The following is a 23,468-nucleotide window of genomic DNA, read 5'->3' as shown; positions in this document are numbered from 1 at the left end:
TAGGCCAGTTCAATCTAAACAGCGGTAGACTTGGTTTTGTAATACTCGTGCAGCACTCGGCATCGCTCGTGGTGCGCGCAGTGCAGACGGGCGGGCGGATGTCAGGCGGGCCCGCGCGGTTTCTGCACGTCCACGCGCTCAGGAACCGCAGTTAGCGACGTCTCCGCAAACCGCACACCACGGCGCGGTCTTACGCGTGCATTCTACAAAACAAGTAAGGGTGTTTGTGCACTCATTTGTATTCGGTTCTTTTTCATGATTCATGAAAATACGATGTGAAAAATCGGCCAAGTGCGAGTCAGACTCATGCACCGAGGTTTCTGTACTCAGGTTTTTTCCGACATTTTGTAAGATAAATCAAAAACTATTATGCAAATAATAATAAATAAAATCCTGTTTTAGAATATATAGATAACCCCCTTTTATATGACGCCCCACTTGGTATAGATCTTACTCTGAAAATTGAAAATACTAATTATTTGTTGATGAACACGTCATTTTTTTTTGTGCTGTAACCACAAACTTACGGTTTTCGAATTTATTCCTTTACTTTTGCTATAAGACCTACCTACCAAAATGATTCTAGGTCAAAGAGAAGTACCCTATAAGTTTTCTTGACAGACACGACCGACGGACAGACGGACATTCCTATTGAGGTACGGAACTCTATAAAATCACGTACTTATATAAAAACACGAATACGATCTGAAGTGGCCGTCATACAAAATTCACATTCGTGTTTTACGATTCGTGCAATGAGTGCACATTGCGCGCATTATAGATCTATCATACGCGCCAACAAAAAAGCTAATCTGAAACCACCCTTAGGGTGTTTGTGCACTCATTCGTATAGATTCCTTTTCGTGATTCGTGAAAATACGATCCGTATTTTTGCGGCAAAAATCCATCAAATACAAATGAGTGGGCACGCGTACACGTACGTATTGTATGAAGGCTACTTTGAATCACTTTTTTACGAAAACGAATACGAATTGAATGCGAATGAGTGCACAAACACCCTATGAGTGTGAGTTTAATGAAAGCGAGACGAAAATAACGCTCCAGCGCTACGAGAGGGCAAAACTTTAACCCTAGTTAATTTAACCGAGTATGGAAACAATGAAAGCAAAACAAACAAATAGTTTGTCCTAGTTTAGGGGCCAGGACTCCATGAAATGCGTATATCTAAATTTGTGAAATAAATTTTCATTTCATTTTCATTTCATTTCAGGTAATGTTAGGTTAGGTTAAAGTTAGGTTGTTGCAAACGCAAGTTTGCAAAGTTCAAAAGTTAAATGCTCAGAATATTTATTTCCCTTTGTTTGTCTTGCTTTTCCGGGAATACCTAAAGCAATAATAAAATTTTAACATTTGTATTTTGCATCTATACATGGTTATTCAATACATATCAATTGAGAAATTGGCAAAGCCGCGCCTGTTTCAACATTGTGAAAATATAATACTCGTAAAAACCATTGTTATAGGCCATGGAGTTTTGCAACCACAGAAATCCAAATCAATATCTATGTTTGCAACTTATCACGTTTACCTGCTTGAATACCATTTTTACCTAGTGCTAAGTATAGCCATAAAAAACAGACACGTTTATGGTGTATCTTTTATCAGGATATATCGTGGTGTTATAATATTATATGTGGAATTGCTCTAATATTAAAAAAACCGGCCAAGTGCGAGTCAGACTCGCGGACTGAAAACCACCACACAAAAAAGGAGATCACATAAAAGGAGACAGCGTATTTTCAACAAAAAATACATTGCGAATGCAGTGGCCAGTGGTACCTAAATAACAAAGTAGGAATAGATATAATTAGTACATATTAGTAGTTACCATTACAGGTTTCGCCAGGCAGACAGCTGTGGTGTTCTTGCGGTTCTTTGTAGAACTCGTGCCTGAGTTCCCTGAAACAATGATATTGCTAAATTTCGAACGGACGAAAAACATTCGAAATTCAATTCGAAAATCTTTTCAAATCGAAATACAATTCAAAAATGTTTTCAAAAAACATTCGAAATTCAATTAGAAAATCTAATTTCCTTTGTGATTGGTTAGTGACTCAAGCAGAGCCCACTGAGATTTTTGTCTCTATCATTTGTATGAGATTACAGAGAGAGCGCTATATTTACCTATTGGACCTAACACCATTGTTTTCCTTCTTTAAGTAGAGGTGTTTGGTACTGATTTCAGAATCTTTAACTAAACTAAAACTAAACTTTAGAGCAACCAAAACTTAACGCAACTAAAATTTAGAGTATTTGCATCTCTTTCTTGCCAAAGTAATAAAAAAGGACAGTCAAACCTAATTTAAATTAGAACTGTCAAACCTGGTGACTGAACTTCGTCAGTGTTAGCTGGCGGGCGTGTTCTGCCTTTTTGGAGTGTTATTTTTGTTAAAACTGACTGGAAAGCGCTCTAAGGGGGTGCCGTGCGTGTGTCGGCGAGCGCCGGCACAGACGGGTCCATACTTGTATCGTTTAACCAACTTGTTACAAATAACTACAAACTTGACATTGGCTAATGTTTGTAAAGCCAGACGAGAGAGAAAAAAAAAACCTGGTGACTTTACCTACCAGTCGCAATTTGTAGCGTGACTGTTTCTAAATTTAAAATTCATATTCTGTCCCTTTTTAGCAATAAATATTACTACTAACTACTACAACTGTAATTAATCAACTTAACAAGCAAAACAAAGGCAAAACATTATAAATTATAATACAAAATTTCATCTGAATAAGTATTTAGAGTTGTTCCGAGAAGCCAACTAAAAAGCTTAAGGTTTTAACAAAATAACCTAGATAGAGAAATACTAAAACATTGTTCGGACAACATAATAATAAAGGATTTAATATTAAAAGGAATTTTAGTAAAATATGGTTTTAAATTTTATCTAAGGGTCTTCAGAAAATTAATTTTGATCCCCTACGGTATTAACTCAAATCAAATGATATTATACTGAATAAAGTAATAAAGATGAACTTGAATAATTTAAAAGATTCATATCATAATTGAAATGGAAAAAGTTTTTAATTTAATTTCTTAGGTACTTAGTTATTTCATATAACTGCTGAGGTATGAGAACTCAATATGATTTTTTAAATAAAATTTTAATATTATATACCTACCTATTTACCTATAAAACCCACCACTATTTACAAAAAATTATACTTAAGAAATTATGTAAACATGTTTTTTTTTTGCTTCAATCACTCTTTAGTATCTAAAGTTGTATCATGTATTTTAAACTCAATTATTGACAATTATTGTTGAATTTTAAGATACTAATTATAATGTAATAGTGATAATTCATTGCGTAAACTTAAAACTAGCGAGGGTTCTAAACGCGCCCTGGTTCTGAGCAAAAGCCCACACAAAACTCAGCCAGGCCGATTGCCATCTCGCCCTGTCGCGAACTGTATATGAGAAGGTATATTTCCAACAATGGACAAAGAAGGGTAACAAAGGAGTACGAAGAAGATCCCTTGTTAGTTGTTGGTAATGCCTGTGTTGAAAGAAACGCACGTTGCATTGTTTGTTGCTTTTGCTGGCTCTTCTTGTCTTTTTTGCTTGTTCCAGCGATATATAAATGTTCACTAGATGGGGCGTTATACAGTTATAATAATAAAGGTTGCCGTATTACAAGTAGGTACACACCGCGCACCGGTGCCGGTACTCGAGCGCGACGGAGTCTGGCTCTATTGGGACCGGTCCATCATCACGGTCAGGAGTATTCTAGCGAATAAACCTGACATCGTGATGGTGGTCCGGGCATAATCGAGAGTATTTTTGGTGGACATCACTATTCCATATAACGAGAACCTCGTGAGAGCTGAGATAAAGAAAAAACGCAAGAATCTTGATCTGGCTCACGAAGTTACCGACATGTGGCATGTGGCATGTGGAGTCCACTGAAGCCATCCCAATCGTCTTATCTGCGAAGTTGGCAACCGGTTGGTGATTTCCCAACCTGGCGCCCTGACCCCCGGCTGTTTGGTATTACCTGCCGGGGTGTAATTCTCTCTTAATTTAGTTTTTGTAATTTTTTTTGTTTATCTAAAAATATAAACTACTGTAAGATAAGTTATTATTGTTTAATATGATGTTGTTCATAATGACTAGTATATAATTATATTGTAAAATAACCAAATGTGAAATGAAGAGAGAAAATAAAAGGCTTATTATTATTATTATATTATTATTATTATTTGATATCCTATTCTTCGATACAATAGCAAAAAACAATTGGAGCCCCCCCTACTTTTATGGATCTAACATTCGATTTTTTCATATAAAATGTACCTATGCCACCCGGACCCGGATAATAATGAAGTGATTGACACCTATCAAAATCGGCTCAGTAGTTAGGCGCTACGGTGGATCACACATGAATACAAACCTACATACATGCATACATAGACTGCTAAAATCATAACCCTTCCACTGTGCGGGCGCCCCCCCCCCCCCCACTTGCTCCGATTGCCGTCTCAACCTGTTGCGTACTATACCTAGTATTTCATCTGTGAGGAGCTCTAACAAGTCTCAGCATTATTGTGACATCAATATTCCATCACGTTTTCTGTTTTATTTTTCTTTGCGAATGTTTGCTTTTAGTCAAAGAGGTTATATTATGTATTTCTTGCTACTCGGTTCGCCAAGTGTAGACGCAGCTTAAGATATTTTTATTGCATTTTTGTACGAGTATAATATCTAGAAATAAATTCTGATCAGACTTTCATCAAAATATCTATAATTCAATAATGAAATTTTCGGCAAATAAATATAAATTCCACGTACTATCTAAGTAAAAAGTCCAATACTAAAACCCGACTGCTCCTCTTAATAAACGGTGAAATTTAATAAAAACATGTTTTTGTCCCTTGGTATATTTTAATATTGTATCATATTTATATTTGTGAACTCAGAACTTTCTTCCCTTTCATATAATATTTGACATCCTACGCGATACAATAGCAAAAAAAATTTTAAAGACCCCCACTTTTTTAACCCCCGACCCAAAAAGAGGGGTGTTATAAGTTTCACGTGTGTATCTGTGTCTTGTGTATTTGGAATGGAGATAGATTATCTCCTAGTTTAGCACAAAGGCTACTTTATATTCCGGAAAATCAAAAAGTTCCAACGGGATTTCGAAAAACCTAAATCCACGCGGACGAAGTCGCGGGCATCAGCTAGTCCGAAATAATTAAAGAGTTCCCTTGGCATTTTTCAAAACCTAATCCTCTCCGATATATTAACTGTAAGAATAGGTAAACCTAACCAGCAGTGTCAGACGTGGTCGTGGTGCAGCAACAGCTCTTCTTCAGCAGCCTCTGCAGGGTGCCGCTCAGCCGCAGCGCGTACGAGCCGTACACCAGCGGGTTCATGCAGGAGTTGGAGACGGCCATCGCAAACAGCAGGTCCTGCACCAGGGGAGACACACGCGACGCTGATGCGCGGTCTACCATGTACCTGAGAAATGAGGATATCACACTTCACACTAATATTATAAAGGTGAAAGTTTGCGTGTATGTGTGTGTGTATGTTTGTTACTCCATCAAGCAAAAACTATACTTGACGGATTTGGCTAAAATTTGGAATGGAGATTGATAATATCCTGGATTAGCACATAGGCTACTCTTTATTCCAGAAAATCCATACCAAACCACGGGATTTTGAAAAACATAAATCCACGCGGACGAAGTCGCGGGCATCAGCTAGTAAATTATAATATTAAGTATTATCTGGAACGCTGAAACTATCCAGCTCGTTGAAAGCCTGGAGCACCTCAGGGACGAGAGCTCCCTTTGTGTGTTCTAATCGGGTTTATAATGAGGAGTTCTCTTAAAATTGTTTGACCTCATTTCACCCTCCTTTTCCTACAACCGCAGCGCACGCCACCGAAAGCAATTTCACCCTCACCACCTGGGTACCTGGTGCACTTCAACCGCCCGTTGTGCCAGGAACCTTTTTCCATGCACATGCAAACTGTCTAACCAACTCCCTTCGGCGGTGTTCCCATTAGATTACAACATGGGGTTATTTCGAATTCCTATTGGCAGTTACTCTAGTCACTAGTGCTGCAAATGTTCATGGGCGGTTCAATCTGTTAACATGAGTAACCCACTCATGTTTACTGAAATCTGTTCTAGAATGTACAAGTGAAGCCATTTCATATGATACCGCACTTGGTATACTAATCTTACTTTGGAAGTTGAAGATAATAAGTAATTATTTCTTCATGAACACATTTTTTTGTGTTGTAACCGCAGATTCGGAGTTTTCGGATTTTTCTCCAGTGTGCTATAAGACCTACCTACCTTTTTTTTTTTTTTTTCCGCTGGTAAAAATGCAATTACGCATGCCGCTCAAAAGCGGGTATGTGGGGCTCACTGGCAATGCATTTAATGCTGCATTCATATAGCATACCCGCCTTTCATGATTCTAGGTCAACGGGAAGTACCCTATAGGTTTCTTGACAAACACGACAGACAGACAGGTACAACGAAATTATCGTATAAGGGTTCCTTTTTTCCTTTGAGGTACGGAACCCTGAAAATTAAAAAAGTTTTTATGGTCTATAAGTACCTCCATCTTCACCAAACCCATTCCAAGTAGGTATTCCTCCTAAATAAACCTCACTGAAATTCCGATTTCATGGAAACTAGACACAATATTATTCATTGCCTTCGAAATATACTTTTTTTGCACGTTTTTTCCCACGCAATTGTTTCTCTGGAAATACTCGTAAATTGGTTGTTTTTTTAATGTTAAACAGGAGCGTATTTATTTATACGGCTAAGGACAGTTTTAGGGTTTCGTATTTTAAAAGGAAAAACGGAACCCTTATAGGATCACTTTGTTGGCTGTCTGTCTGTCCGTCGTGTCTGTCAAGAACCTATGGGGTACTTCCCGTTGTCCTAGAATTATGAAATTTGGAAGGTAGGTAGGTCTTACAGCACAAATAGGACAGGAATATATCTGGAAAACGCGAATTTGTGGTCACATCATTAAAAAAAAATTGAAATGTGTTTCAATTTCAAAATAAGATAACTATACCAAGTGGGGAATCATATGAAAGGGCTTTACCTGTACATCCTAATACAGATTTTTATTTATTTTTATGTATAATAGTTTTTGATTTATCGTGCAAAATGTTGGAATAAATACCCGAGTACGGAACCCTCCGTGCGCTAGTCTGACTCGCACTTGGCCGGTTTTTTATTTCTAAGTAATGTATTATTCTTGGATAAATTACATTATTTTTTCTAAATAATTTCACTCTTGCGTTGTGATCAGAAAAATAGCTGATTTTTTTTTTGAAAAACGTAATATTTATGATACAAGAAAATTCATGTACCAGAATCCTCAGAGAAATTGTTGTCCATATTAAAAATATTTTTGGCTTACCTACATTTTATATGTGTGTACTTGCCTACATTTTTTAGGGAAAAAAATCTTCATCTACAAGAATGATTTACTGTATGATGTATTAGATATTAAAACATTATGCAAATCTTTCTAAAAGTATGTAGGTACTCGTTGAAAAAACATCGAAACTTCGATATTTTTTGAGATAATCGCGAACAAACATATTTTATGTAGGTATATAAATAAATACATACAAACGGTTCAAATACAGAACCTCCGTTTTAAAATCGGTTAAAAATTATAATTAATAAAAGCAAAATAAGTCGTCTGAAATATTTCGTTTTCAGCGGTTTATGAAAACACAATAGGGGAAAAAGCGAAACGCTTTGAACATAATTATTCACACTAATATGTGCTAATATTATGTATGAAAGCAAATCATTTTCCGCGGTATTGGAAAATAATAAATAAGCAAACCAAGAACAAAACCTTTAACCGATGGTATAATTTTTTTTTTAACGCACACGTGCAAAGATGACGCAACAAGGGGTACCATTTTGATCTCCGCAACCACACGTTGTTAACACTGGGACATATTACCATGTTGCCATAGTAGCTTAGGGCAGCCAGCACAGCGCGATTGTGATAATGATCTCTACACAGCTGTATGCTGCTCGGCAACCACACGCTACTCAATCTAGGGTATATTAACTACATATGGCCATAGTAGCATACAGCAACCAGCACAGTGCGAATACTGTGACAATGATGACTGTCATGCGAAGCGTCCTCCATTAAGCCAACTTTCTGCAACCACACGCTGCTCACACTGGTATATTTTACCAGATGGCTATAGTAGCGTTCGGCAACCAGCACAGCGTGAACACTATGAGAATGATGACGGTCGTGCGAAGAGTCCTTCGTCCAGCCTGCTCCAAAACGCGCCTGTTTGATCTCCGCAAGCACACGATACTCACACTGGGAATAATTTGCCACATGACCATAGTAGCGTTCGGCAACCTGCACTGCGCAAACACTGTGAGAATGATGACGGTAATGCGATGTGTCCTTCGTCGAGCCTACTCCAAAACACACCTATTTGATCTCCGCAACCTCACGCTGTTTATATTGGGGTAATTTACGACATGGCTATAGTTGCATACAGCAACCAGCACAACGTGAACGCTATGAGAATGATGACGGTCATGCGCAGTTTCCTCGGTCGAGCCTGCTCCAAAACGCGCCTGTTTGATCTCCGCAACCACACGCTGCTGATAATTTGCCACATGACTATAGTAGCGTACGGCAACCTGCACTGCGCAAAGACTGTGAGAATGATGACGGTCATGCGATGTGCCCTTCATCGAGCCTGCTCCAAAACACACCTATTTGATCTCCGCAACCTCACGCTGTTTATATTGGGGTATATTTACCACATGGCCATAGTAGCGTACGGCAACCAGCACAGCGCGAACACTGTGACAATGATGACTGTCATTCGAAGCGTCCTCCGCCGCGCCCGCTCCAATACCCGCTTGTCTGATCTCCGCAACCGTACATTGCTGACGCTGTGCACACATTTTTCTGCAACAAAAATACGGAATGAAAAATGTGGATGTTTTAAATGGAATCACACTATCACACTAATATTATAAAGGCGAAAGTTTGTATGTGTGTGTGTGTGTGTGTGTGTGTGTATGTTTGTTACTCCTTCACGCAAAAACTACTGGACGGATTTGGCTGAAATTCGGAATGGAGATAGATAATATCCTGGATTAGCACATAGGCTACTTTTTATCCCGGAAAACCAAAGAGTTACCACGGGATTTCAAAAAACCTAAATCCACGCGGACGAAGTCGCGGGCGTCAGCTAGTAAAAAATAAAATAAAATACTCCGTCCTTTTAGAAATCGTTCTGCAATATAGACGAATGATACCTATATCTAAGTTATTTCACTGAGCGGACTTTTTAGTCATATCCAATCTACCAACGGCCCGCTACAGCTGTGTAAAAAAACCAGTTTAAGAAATTAATTAAAGTATCGACTATTCTCATCAATTAGTCGATACTTTAATTTATTTCTTAAACTGGTCCTTTTCAAGTAAAGATTTTTATATAAACCTGTGAGGATGATACTGCCACTGTCGGAATCAGAATGCCATAAGCCTACGTTGTCGTATTAGTTTACAAATTGCGAAAAACCAAATTAAATTTGAATTTCGCGGGCAAGCCGGTCTCATGCCCCTATGTTTATACAGTGTATCGGTCGCGTAAATAAATAAATACATGATTTTTTACGAGTTTTCTTGAACATACGAGACTTACGTATCTACAGGTTCTTTTTAACCCAAAAAGAGGGGTGTTATAAGTTTGAAGTGTGTATCTGTGTATCTGTCTGTGGCATCGTAGCTCCTAAACGAATGAGCCGATTTTAATTTAGTTTTTTTTTTGTTTGAAAGTTGGCTTGATTGAGAATGTTCTTAGCTATAATCCAAGAAAATCGGTTCAGCCGTTTGAAAGTTATCAGCTCTTTTCTAGTTACTGTAACCTTCACTTGTCGGGGGTGTTACTGTTATAAATTTTTAATTTACACTTGTTGCAACTTACAAGTTACATATCTACAGGTTCTGTATTAAGAAAGATCTATGAATAAGAATAACCAATTATCGGATGTCCGAAATAAAATAACGGGTAATAATAATTACATTACTCACGAAAACAAAAACATACTCTAATACATTATTGTCAAGCTACCAGGCATCACAAGAAATGCGCTCTATCGTATTAACAGGGCTCTCTCCGTCACTTACTCCATACAATCGTAGTTGCAATTTCATTTGAATATTAAGCAACCAAAGCCCATGAAATTTTGCAGACATATTTTAGATTTTTCTAAAAATATGTAGTTTCAAAATTACAGGAGCTCAACGATTTTATTTTATGTGATTATGTGAATTTTTAAAACCGCGTAACTTTGAAACCGAATATTTTAACAGGAATCTGGCAAACCACAGGCATAGAGTTTCTAGAATATTTTCATGGACTTTGGTTGCTTAATATTCAAATGAAATTGGGACTGCGATTGTATGGAGTAGTAAGTGACGGAGAGAGCCCTGTTAACATTTTCGCATGAAAGAAAGAATAATTAATCATAATAACCTTTCCTAATATAATAACAGGCTAACAAGTTTAAGTGCTATTTTGATGAATTACCCACTTCCTTAAGTTTTTCTTTCAAAGAGCAAGTTTAATAGAGTCCTAACTAGGTATTCATAGTTAGTCTTTCTAGCATAATCCTGCATTTAAGAGTATCCACTTAACATCGTAAAATATGAATAGGAAATTGAAATATATTTTTTCCAAGCAACATTAATTAATTTTTCTGTAGTTTTCCTTATCTCTAGGGAAAAAACCGACCAAGTGCGAGTCAGACTCCCGCACCGAGGGTTCCGTACTCTGGTATTTTTTACGACATTTTGCACGATAAATCAAAACATAAAAATAAATAAAAATCTGTTTTAGAATGTACAGCCCTTTTATATTATGATACCCCACTAATTGGTACCTATAGTTATTTTAGTTTGAAAATTAAAACCCGTTTTTTGTGATATAACCACGAATTCACGGTTTTCGGATTGTTTCCTTTACTTGTGCTATAAGACCTACCTACCTGCCAAATTTTGTGATTCTAGGTTAACGGCAAGTACCTACTCTATAGATTTTCTTGATATACACGACAGGCGGACAGATGAACAGACGGACAGACGGACCGACGGACAGATGGACAGATAACAAAGTGATCCTATAAGGGTTCCATTTTTTCTTCTGAGGTACGGAACTCTAAAAATGAACCCTTATAGAATCACTGTCTGTCTGTCAACACTCAAGACCCATCAAGAGAATCAAAATACTTATGGGATACTTCCCATTCTTCTAAAATCATGAAAGGCAGATAACAGAAATGCCTTATAGCACTAGTAAAGTAAATAATCCAATAACCGTGAATTCATGGTTAAGTATGTGATCACAAAAGAATTTAAAAAGTGTTATTATTTCGGTGTTATGGAACGTGTATGGAACCCTTCGTGTGCGAGTTCAATTCGTACTGGGCCGGTTTTTAGGGTTCCGTATTCAAAGGGTAAAAACGGAGTCCTATTAATGTCGCACAGCCGGTGCGGGATAATGCGGATGATGTGCGGGTGTGCGGGGCGTCCCCCCGCCTCATACTGCCATCCCGATTGCCATCTCGACCTGTCGCGTACTATACCTATTTCAGTTCGACTTCATGCATAGGTTACAACACCTACACACGTTTCGCATGCAGCTGTTATATTGTCAAAGCCAGTATTCAAAGCCCCTAGTAAATAATAAATAAAATATATATTTTTTGAAGCGTATAATCTTTTGAACCTTTTCTCAGGCTATTAATTAAAGTCTCAAGTGGGACTTGGTTGTTGACGGTTTCTTGCACTCGCCGAATTCTAATCTTCTGTGAACCCTAGTAACGACTGACGCCCTTATGAGTAGACATATTTTGTCAGTCACTGTACTCTGTAGGGTTGTACCAACTATAGGGGACCAGCCAGGTAATCTCCCCGTGTGCCTGAGTGTTGCGGGTAACAGCAGCGCTTGGGCCGGTGTACCCTGGTAACATGGCTAACTGTTTCTCTTCATGGGATATTGTTAGCCATGGCTAATTGACCTGGCAGGAAGGGGGTGTTGTCCACGCGTCCTCTGAGTGTCCCAGAGGGCGCAATGGACACACCCATGAGCAGAGGGTGTGGCTGTGTTGGGTAGTTGGTGATGAGTGTTCCATCACCCATCCAATCACTGTCTGTCCCACCGTTTTCTAACCTGTCCAGTTTGGTGACTGGCGAGGGAGATGTTGAGGATGGGATTTGTTATATCTATAAACTAGATCAAGGAGCTCGAAACCCCCCCCCCCGGATTTTTTAAACGTAAAACCTGGATTGCGTAAATACTGTCCATCCTTTTTGGGGTTCCGTACCCGAAGGGTGCTTACGGAACCCTATTACTAAGACTCCGCTATCTATACGTCCGTCTGTCTCTCAGTGGGCTCTGTATCTCGCGAAACATAATAGATAGGGAGCGGAAATTTTCACAGAATGTAAATGTCATGTAAATTCCAATAATTTAAAAAGTAGGTAGGTACTCAATCGATACGACTTAAACGACGTACGATATACGGAACCTTCATGGAGGAGTATGACTCGCATTTGACTGATTTTTCATGAGATTCATTATTATATCCCGTCACGTAGGCAACTTAGGAACGCTAAGCAATTTAGCCGAGTCCATTTAAACAGGAATTCTTCCTAACTACGAGTAGCTTCCTTTGACGCAGGCTATGAAAATATTTCTTTGAATCCTTTAAAGTAATGAAATGAAACTTGAATCTAGTAAAATAAAAACCTGAAAAGCTCTTGATTATACTGTATCAACGGAGAAAAGTCAGTGTAGGACTCTCTCTGTTACGTAACCCAATACGAATGAGAAGGACGAAAAACTCAGTGGGCGTTAACCATTAGTGACCAAACAATCACAAACGAGCCGGTTCCCGTACTTCTCCATTAGAGAACCTGTTCCAACAAACATTCGAAATTCAATTCAAAAGCATACTTATTACACAGACGTTTGTTTGTGTAAAAAAAAATTCATCATAGAGGCAAAAGGGGAGCACAGTGGCCGTGACAGTGGTTATGTCGGACTCCTACCGATTAAAAACCTCACGAAGTTCCATCACACCGCTGACGACGGAGCAAAAGGGTCCGGCAACACCTCGTTACTCCGTCATCGGATGTCCGCCGCAGCAGACCCACCACTGGGACACCACGTGCCCCCAAACGAGAGAGTCAATATGCATACAGTAGCCCACAACTGGGACACTACGTGCCCCCAAACGAGAGAGTCAATATGCATACAGTAGCCCACAACTGGGACACTACGTGCCCCCAAACGAGAGAGTCAATATGCATACAGTAGCCCACAACTGGGACACTACGTGCCCCCAAACGAGAGAGTCAATATGCATACAGTAGCCCACAACTGGGACACTACGTGCCCCCAAACGAGAGAGTCAATATGCATACAGTAGCCCACAACTGGGACACTACGTGCCCCCAAACGAGAGAGTCAATATGCATACAGTAGCCTACAACTGGGATACTACGTGCCCACAACTGGGACACTATGTGCCCCCAAACGAGAGAGTCAATATGCATACAGTAGCCTACAACTGGGATACTACGTGCCCACAACTGGGACACTATGTGCCCCCAAACGAGAGAGTCAATATGCATACAGTAGAGTAGTTATTTCAAAATAGACAAGCTCTACATTGAATAATTTGCAATCAATGGAGACAAATACTTACCTATTCATATTGCAATCTGTAGAGACTAAATACCTATTCATATACAGAAGTGACTAGCGAGTTATGCAGCTATTCAATCACTAATTGTAGATAGGTAGCTATGCAGTATGTAGCGAGGTGAAGGGGAAACTACCTGTTAACGCAATTATCATCCAAGATGTTCAGGTGGTACCTATAGCTTCTTTAGATTACATCACACTAATATTATACCTAAAGGCGAAAGTTTGTGTGTATGTGAGTGTTTGTTTGTTACTCTTTCACGCAAAAACCACTGGACGGATTTGGCTGAAATTCGGAATGGAGATAGATAATATCCTGGATTAGCACATAACTACTTTTTATCCCGGAAAATCAAAGAGTTCCCACGGGATTTAGAAAAACCTAAATCCACGCAGACGAAGCCGCGGGCGACAGCTAGTATCCAATATGGAGGACATTTCTACTTTGTAGCACCATCATCATCATCAACAGCCCATTGCCGGCTCACTGTCGAGCACGGGTCTCTTTTCAGATTGAGAAGTATTTGGCCGTAGTCCACCAGGCTGGCCAAGTGCGCATTTACACACCTTTGAGATGGATAACGCTCAGGCATGCAGGTTTCCTCATAATGTTTGCAAATGATATTTAATTACTTAAAACGCACATAACAATTTAATTTGGATACCTGCGGTTATTTTTGATTGTAGGTTTTCAATATTATTTATTAAATAAATAAAATAATTCAGTAAAATAAAAGAACTGAGTGTTTGGTTATGTTTTCTTCTTTACGAACCTTTTATTTTGGTTGTTGCGCATGCAAGTTCCGCTATGTAGAATATCAGGAAAGTTTCAGGAAAATGACTAAACTTTTTTTGGAAAAAATTGCTTTATATTTCGTGGGTCATACTCACAAAGCTAAAATGTTAGGCATCTCTGCTGTACGAGCACACGCTCCTATAAAACTAAACAAAATGGTATCAAAAACGAAAATTCAAAAAAAAAAACCGGTCAAAACCTGCACACGAAGGGTTCCGTACCATCGGACAAAATTATGTACTTTTTAATCTTTTTAATTTACATGGCGGCCATTTTGGAATTTTCTTTATTATAGCGGGAAAATATACACACTCTGTGAAAATTTCAGCTGTCTACATATTACGGTTCATGAGATACAGTCCGCTAACAGACAGACAGACGACAGACGGAGTGCAGGCTTAGTAATAGAGTCCCTTTGACACCCTCGGAACCCTAAAAATCACAGTGGACTTTGCGCGCAGCAACGATTTTTAGGGTTCCGTACTTCAAAAGGAAAAAAGGATCACTTCGTTGTCTGTCCGTCTGTCTGTCTGTCGTGTCTTTCAAGAAACCTATTAGGCTACTTCCAGTTGACCTAGAATCATGTTTGGCAGGTAAATAGGTCTTATAGCATAAGTTAAGGGAACAATCCGAAATCCGCCATAATGTGTTTAGGTACATCACAAAAAAAAATGTGATTTGTGTACGATGGTACGGAAGGAACCTTTCGTATGCGAGTCCGACTTGCACTTGGCCGGTATTTAACGTAATGAACTCCTCTCGTTGGGTTGTTCTGAGAAAGGCACCAGCTCAGCTGTTCTCGGAATAATCAACGCTTAGGCATGCAAGAAATCACAGAGCTAAGGGGTGGCTTTGACATAAATCCAGAACGAAATATAATAACACGATAAAGCTCCTTAGAACTCTTGGCAAGCCTGGAGACTTTCACAATTTATAATGAAGTTAATAAAATCTTGTTACTATCTAAACTATCCACACTTCTATATCTAAATCTACACTTTAATTAATATATACGTGGTTAGTGATAAGTGGTTATAATGGCTAAAATATAAATGTTTGGTTTATACTATCGCGGACTTTTTTGTAGGCATTATTGAGTTCTACAACTTTTCTATAGAAGTCAACCATACATCTCTAACCATTTAGGCAGCGTTCGCGAGAATCGTTAACGTACGGCAGTTTTTTCGACGCCTTACTCCACAATTTTCACTACCACGAAAAATCCTATCTATTTTCCGGGATAAAATATAGCCTATACGGATTCTAGTCCCTCTAAGTAATGGTAAAAGAAATTTTGAAATCGGTCCAGTAGTTTCTATTCATTACAAACATACAATAAAAATTAAATTAAAAATTTAAAAAACCCCCGACACATAAACCTCTAAAAAGTAAAAAATAATAGGTAAGTATGTATGGGCCCTTTAAGAATAGTATAAATAGTAAAGTTTTTATCCAAGCGCTCGTTGCGCCAGGCGACCGCTACCTATCATAAACTATGAAAGTCATCTGTTGTAGCAAGAATAGTTTTTGTTAACTTTAGCGGTCCCCCGACGCAACGAACGCTTGGATAAAAACTTTACTATTTATACTATTCTTAAAGGGCCCATACATACTTACCTATTATTTTTTACTTTTTAGAGGTTTATGTGTCGGGGGTTTTTTAAATTTTTAATTTAATTTTTATTTCACGCTTTTTAAACTTTTATTCATAAATTACCGTTTATTTGTGCCATTCTAAAACCCAATTTCTATAATAATATAAATCCAATAAGGCAGCTAATATCTCTTCAAAAGTAACATCAATGTTATGTTAATTATACGTTCCATGAAATATTTTTGACCGAACATCACTAAATCAAGAATTATCTGAATGACTCACATAGTTTAACACGACCAAAACGAAATATCTGTTTCTAACATGTCGTTGCTTTAAAAATGTACCCATTTTACGTAGTCGTATAATAGTTCGCTTTTCAAGATATACCTACGATTAAATTGAAATCGACTTTCACCCGATGAAATAAGGAATAAAATGGCTTGTATTTCATTTTGTTTGTTATTGCATGTCAAATTTTTATTTGACATAACTTTCAAAAACCGGTCAAGTGCGAGTCTGCCTCACACATGAAGAGTTCCGTACAAGTTTTTTTTTTATGTAATGACAATTCAGTTGTCGTATTTTTCTGTTTACTTGGGCCACAGGAGTAGAGTGCTTGGGCTATAAGATATTGCTACCTGCCTTTCATGATTCTACGTAAACGGGAAGTACCCAATTTATAAGTTTTGATTCTCTTGAAAGATGACACACAGACAGACAACGAAGTGGTGAAGGAAAACATCGTCAGGAAATCTGCATGCTTAAGAGTTGGCCATAATGCTCCCTCAAAGGTGCGTGAGGTGTGCCAATACGTGCTTGGCCAGTGTGGTAGCTTCTCATTCTGAGAGGAGACTTGTGCTCAGTAGTGAGCCGGCGATGGGTTGATCCTGATGATGATGAATTTTAAACGTATTTTGTCAAAGTAAATAAGCTGAGTTCAAGCAGATAAAATATAAAGAAGGTGCGCCTAATGCATCATCCAAACCTGCGCGACAAAGCGACTACGATGCGGGAACCTCAGCCGCGCGGAGGGTCATCGCCTCCTACGATATTTAATGGTGCCATGCACACCTACGCGACTACAACAGTCGAGGCTACAACATTTTTTTTTCTACAGATACCTACTGAACCCTAAAAATAGTTTGACTATGGTTTGGGTTTGGGTTGATTGTTCGTGGCCTTTGGTTGACTGTTGGATATTATAATTGAATTGATGTTTTCTCGTTTAACTGTGATTATAATATTTTATAAATTAGAAACTCCGCGCCTACGATCCAAAGTATCGGAGTTTTCCAAAACATTATTTTTAAATAAATAATTATGTATCTAAGCAACGTCCATCTTGACAGCTTGACATTTGCCAATTGACATAATATTATGAACCTCTGTTACAATAGTGAAAGATCCCAGGGCCACCAGCCGTCACGTATTTTCTGACGAACGAAATGTGGACGATTGAGTAGTGTTAGTATGTACTAAGAACGCATGCCTACAGACCTGCTAGCTTGCTTAGACGGCCAATTTTCAGGAATCAGGTGATCAAGGTACATAAAAACATTACTTACCTCACGTAAATTCTCCAATTTTTTTAATTTTTAGCTGTTTTTTTTAATATTAATAATTAATTGACATAAGTAAACTATAACAGAGTGAGAGAGAAGTCAATATATCCTAATACATGTCTTACTCAGTCTCATGCGCGTAGATAATGATGCCCTCGCGCTCAAACCCACAGAGGCATTAAAATTGAATTTAGGGGATGATTGGCCCTCTGGATCGGTCTGTCTTCTTGTAAAAGGTTTTAAAATAGTTGTCTGGTGGACATATATAAAAATGGAGCATCAGAATTTACGTGCAGTTAAGTAATTACTTATTTTGGGAGCTTTAAAGCGTCTGCAAAGCAATACGACCGACGCGGGAAGTGTCTGGGAGTATTGGCGACATATTTTTAAGGATATTGCCTAAAATATACGTAAAAATCAGTTTGGAGAATTTACGTGAGGTAAGTAATGGTTTTATGTACCTTGATTATCAGATACCTGAAAATTGGCCGTCTAAGCAAGCTAGCACGTAGGCTAGGCATGCTTTCTTAATACTTACTAACACTACTCAATCGTACATATTTCCTGTGTCAGAAAATACGTAACCTCTGGTGGTCCTGGGATAAAAGTAATAAGAAAACCAGAAAAGAGCTGATAACTTCCAAACGGCTGAACCAATTTTTTTGGATTATAGCTAAGAACACTCTCGATCAAGCCACCTTTCAAACAAAAAAAACTAAATTAAAATCGGTTCATTCGTTTAGGCGCTACGAGGCCACAGACAGATACACAGATACACAGATACACAGATACACAGATACACAGATACACAGATACACAGATACACAGATACACACGTCAAACTTATAACACCCCTCTTTTTGGGTCGGGGGTTAAAAATACAAAAATACAAAGGTTTCCTCTTTATAATATTAGTATAGACTAGCTGATGCCCGCAGCTTCGCCCGCGTGGATTGGTCAGATCCCCTGCAGCATCAGGATTGAGGAGTTGGACTCCAAATTTTTTATAAAACAATGTCGCAAAGTTCCTCTATCGATTAAAAAAGAAATGACGCAAATCGGTTCAGAAATCTCGGAGATTTCGGTGTACATAGGTAGAAAAACACAACTCCCTTTTTGAAAGTCGGTTAAAAAAGTAGCCTATGTTACTCCCTGGTCAATTCTCTACTTGTCTGTGAAAATCCCGTCAAAATCGGTTCAGCCGTTCCCAAGATTAGCCTTTTCAAACAGACAGACAGACAGACAGACAGACAGACAGACAGACAGACAGACAGACAGACAGACAAAAATTTTAAAAACGTGTGATTCAGTTATAGTATCGTTCAAATGTCCAATTAATACAATATTTCAATCGTCAAATACATCTACCACTCTACCACTTGAAATTGAAACAAACAGACTGCAAATGCAATTATCTTGAGTCTTACCCAAGTGTTGTGGTTGCAGCTTCGCTATCGTAACTTTAATATTGTGTGGGTAGATTCATTCTGTGGCGGACTTAACAGACTCTCCGTCACTCACTTTCATTCTCATTAGGTTTATAAGGTTTCAACTATTTTACTCCCACTTGCTCGGAAATCGCTTCATTACTAAAATAACTGGAGTGTTAACTATGACATTGGTAAGTTTGAAAGGGGCGTGTATAGCCTGCAAAACTGTGTTAGATTTATTATTTTGTGTTTATCCTGTGTGTGTTACCGGGACATAAACTGTGCATATATTTAATATTTGATAATAAAGACATTTTTCAAACAAACAAACAAACAAAAACTAAAATAACTACATGGCCTCATTTACACGAGAGCTTTTTTAACGTCCGATAAAAAAGCTCTCGTGTAAATGAGCCTAGGCTAAGCCGAATGATAATAATAAATTATGTCGTCTAAAAATAGCTCTGATACAGTACAATGACATTCAAATATATTAATATTCTGTAGGACGTAATATCCTCATTCGATATTAATTAATTAAGTGTTGGTGGGTGATAAACGCAAATAAGAACGTATAAATAAATTTCCAATTATTTATAAATATAATACTTTCTAATATCACACAGAATGGAATTAGGTTAGCGCTTTTTTTGGAAATCACACTAAACCGGTGTTTGACGACTAGTCAAATCAGTATCTTTCTATCATACGTCAAAACACGCGCGTATGTGTGCCGCTATGAAATACTGGCAAGTGACGTCACAATGATTTGACGTGCTTTTTTGGTTTAATCGATAGTTTATCATGGTTATTACACTTTAAACTAACAAAGGACGTTGATTTTATGCATTTGGAGGTACTAGCTCTAGCTGGCCTCCGGGTTCAATTCCCGGCAGGGGTTTGGAATTTTTTAATTTCTAAACTGGTCTGGTCTGGTGGGAGGCTTCGGCCGTGGCTAGTTACCACCCTACTGGCAAAGCCGTGCCGCCAAGCGATTTAGCGTTCCGGTACGATGTAGAAACCAAAGGGTATGGGCTTAATAAAAACTGCCCTTTCAGGTTACCCAGCTTCCATCTTAGACTGCATTATCACTTACCACCAGGTGAGATTGCAGTCAAGGGCTAACTTGTATCTGAATAAAAAAAGCTCACCCTCCAGGTCGTTGCTGCTGCGTCGTATCTCGCAGAAGATGCACACGTAGCACACCGTGATGATCAGCAGAGGCGCAAAGTACATCGCACACAGGCAGAACACGTTGTACGCGAGCTCGAGGCGAGCACTGGCGAACGCGTCGAACGACACGCACTGCTTGAAGCCGACCACGTGTGGGTGATGCATCACTTTGAACACTGCGCTCTGGATGGACAAACATAACTTGCATTAGAAATTTTGTCACGCCGAAGTAAGTAACAATCAATCCATACTAATATTATAAATGCGAAAGTGTGTCTGTCTGTCTGCTACCTTTTCAGGGCCCAACAGTTCAACCGATTCTAACGAAATTTGGTACAGGGTTAGCTTATATCTCGGGGACGGACATAGGCTACTTTTTATACCGGAAAATCAAAGAGCTCCCACGGGATTCCTAAAACCCATCCCCTTAACCGATTTGTATGAAATTTAGTACCGAGGTAGCTTGCGTCCCTGTAATTGACATAGGCATTTTATCCCGGAAAATCAAACAGTTCCCACGGGATCTTTAAAAACCTAAATCCACGCGGATGAAGTCGCGGGCATCCTCTAGTCTGTTATAAATCTGTCGACAAATTAGTAGCATTGTAATGTGACAAAAAAGACCAAAACCAACGTAACTTAGACGAGACAGATAACAGATAAAGACGGCTGACATGTCGGCTGTTTCCAAAACCACGGGGAAATTAAAATTTTGGAACATCCTCTATTACCGTTCTGTCGACTTAATAATATTTACTATCGATATTCGATATCAAATTTTTCGCTTCAATACCTATGCAATTTCACCTTTTTAAATGTCGCACTATGTATTTTAAGCGCCCCACTCAGGCATTTACCCGGGCGATTTTTATTTAGGGTTCTCTTTAAAATACTGACTATTTAAGAGGGCAACGGACGATTAATAGAAATAAAAAATAGGTACCTAAAGAATAGACTAAAGACTTAGTAAAGACTTTTAAGTAGGAATATACTAAGTTTTCTTATGATATTAATAAAATAATATGCTCTAATACACCTCTACCAGATTAGCAAAAAACAAAAAATATAAACTTTTCATCATAAATGTTAATTTATAATATACTGAAGACTTTTCGGTTGAATTTATGGGATTAATACTAAGTCTGCAAAATCTTATTAAAACTTATTTCAATTCATTCATATAATATTATTCATTTATATTATAGTACCTGTACCTTATTGAATTTATCAGAATTAGAATTTTAATTCAAGGGTCTTAATATCGTACATTCTATATTGCCGATAACATGATTAACCATCCCAAAATAGAGGGCTCTCTCCGTCACTCGTTTCATACAATCGTACTTCCAATTTCATTTGAATATTAAGCAACCAAAGTCCATGAAATTTTGCAGACATTATTCTAGAAACTGATATATATCTCTCACATAAATCTGTCTCGTTTTAACTCAATCTTAAGTCTGAGCAAAGTCAAAGTGCGCTCTATAAATCTCACCGTCCGACACGTAATAATATGTAGAGAGTTGCTACAAAGTGTGTATTTCTATTGCCACTATAACAACTGATACTTACTACTAATACTACTAAACTAATTGCTACTACTTTAAAGGTAATAATATAAATTCAAAAATGGCCGCCGTGAAATTTAAAAAAAAGCGTGTAAGGTAAGGAACCATTCGTGTATGAGTTCGACACGCACTTTACCGATTTTTTTAATGATAATCTGTATTCATCGATGGAACCTACCCTTAGCCTAGACAGAGTTTTGATAAAGAATTACATTGTACCGTCTTCAATCAACACCTAAGTTGGTATCTAAATTGATGAAATTGACTCAGAGATTATGTCAAAAATGTCTATAAAAATTCCCTCTTGAGCTCTTGAGATACCTAGGATTCATGTTAGTGCTCAAATTACTCAAGCACTCAAGCTGTGAGGTCTACACTCGAATTTGTAGACGTGTAGGTAGAGCGAGCCTATTAAAACAAAATTAGAAATCTAAGAGTGACGCTCGCCCGACTTTATACCTAGGTACATTACACGTGTAGCTAAACAAAAATTATTTTGTACTTTTTAGTGTTTGTGGTTTTTGAAGTCGGTTTTATTTTTCTTTTGATTTTTTTTTATTTCACACTTTTTAGTGGCCCCACTGTACTATAATATGCTATGCCCAGTTATAAAACCCTACTGTTTACTAAGCTATTACACTGATCGCGAGCAATTTGCTCTTATCAATTGAGGAGTTCTGTTCTCCATCTCCGAAGATATTCATCAAATCTTCACCAAATTTATATGGGACCACCTGCACAATACCCTTTCAAACAAAAAAAAATTTCCAAATCGGTCCAGATCGGTCCAGGGGTCTTTGAGTAATCGGGGAACATACATAAAACAAAAAAAAAAAAATCCGACGAATTGAGAACCTCCTCCTTTTTTGGAAGTCGGTTAATAAATAAAAATCTGTTTTAGAATGTAAACAGGTAAAGCCCTTTCATATGACACCCCACTTGGTATAGTTATCCTATTTTGAAAATTTAAACACATTTTAATTTTTTTTAACCCCCGACCCAAAAAGAGGGGTGTTATAAGTTTGACGTGTGTATCTGTGTATCTGTGTGTCTGTGTATCTGTGTATCTGTGTATCTGTGTATCTGTGTATCTGTCTGTGGCATCGTAGCGCCTAAACGAATGAACCGATTTTAATTTAGTTTTTTTTGTTTGAAAGGTGGCTTGATCGAGAGTGTTCTTAGCTATAATCCAAAAAAATTGGTTCAGCGGTTTAAGAGTTATCAGCTCTTTTCTAGTTTTCTTGTAGAAAAGAAGGTTACATAACCGTTAGGTTCATAATATTATGACAATTGACAAATGTGAAGCTGTCGAGATGGACGTTGCCTAAATACATAATTGTTTATTTGAAAATGATGTTTTGGAAAACTCAGATACTTTAGATCGTAGGCGCGGAATAGTCCAAGAAAATCAGTTCAGCGTTTGAAAGTTATCAGGTATTTTCGGTCTTTTCTAGTTACTGTAACCGTCACTTGTCGGGGGTGTTATAAATTTTTAATTTACACTTGTTAATTATAATTATAACCAAAAATTCACGGTTTTCGGATTTATTCCTTTATTTGTGCTATA

At 38.0% G+C, this 23,468-nt stretch overlaps 2 protein-coding genes across 2 annotated transcripts in view; both read right to left on the bottom strand.

Moving 5' to 3' along the window:
- Window positions 1-23,468, bottom strand: part of LOC123874295 (adipokinetic hormone/corazonin-related peptide receptor variant I-like) — a 34,631-nt gene continuing 11,163 nt past the window's right edge. Inside the window, exons 4-8 of the mRNA XM_045919543.1 lie at window positions 20,312-20,516; window positions 8,815-8,965; window positions 5,292-5,482; window positions 1,850-1,920; window positions 1-203 (exon numbers count right to left, since the gene is read on the bottom strand). Of these exons, the coding sequence (XP_045775499.1) occupies window positions 102-203; window positions 1,850-1,920; window positions 5,292-5,482; window positions 8,815-8,965; window positions 20,312-20,516 (720 nt within the window). The 3' untranslated portion in view covers window positions 1-101. The remainder of the gene's footprint in view (window positions 204-1,849; window positions 1,921-5,291; window positions 5,483-8,814; window positions 8,966-20,311; window positions 20,517-23,468) is intronic.
- The window catches only part of LOC123874293 (cytochrome P450 4C1-like), a 38,119-nt gene continuing 25,527 nt past the window's right edge, over window positions 10,877-23,468 (bottom strand). The window contains exon 13 of the mRNA XM_045919541.1: window positions 10,877-10,898. The gene's annotated coding sequence lies outside the window, so the exon portion shown is untranslated. The remainder of the gene's footprint in view (window positions 10,899-23,468) is intronic.

This window comes from Maniola jurtina, chromosome 18 (assembly GCF_905333055.1).
Source record: "Maniola jurtina chromosome 18, ilManJurt1.1, whole genome shotgun sequence".
Lineage (NCBI taxonomy): Eukaryota > Metazoa > Arthropoda > Insecta > Lepidoptera > Nymphalidae > Maniola > Maniola jurtina.
This window is presented reverse-complemented; position numbering and strand designations above follow the sequence as displayed.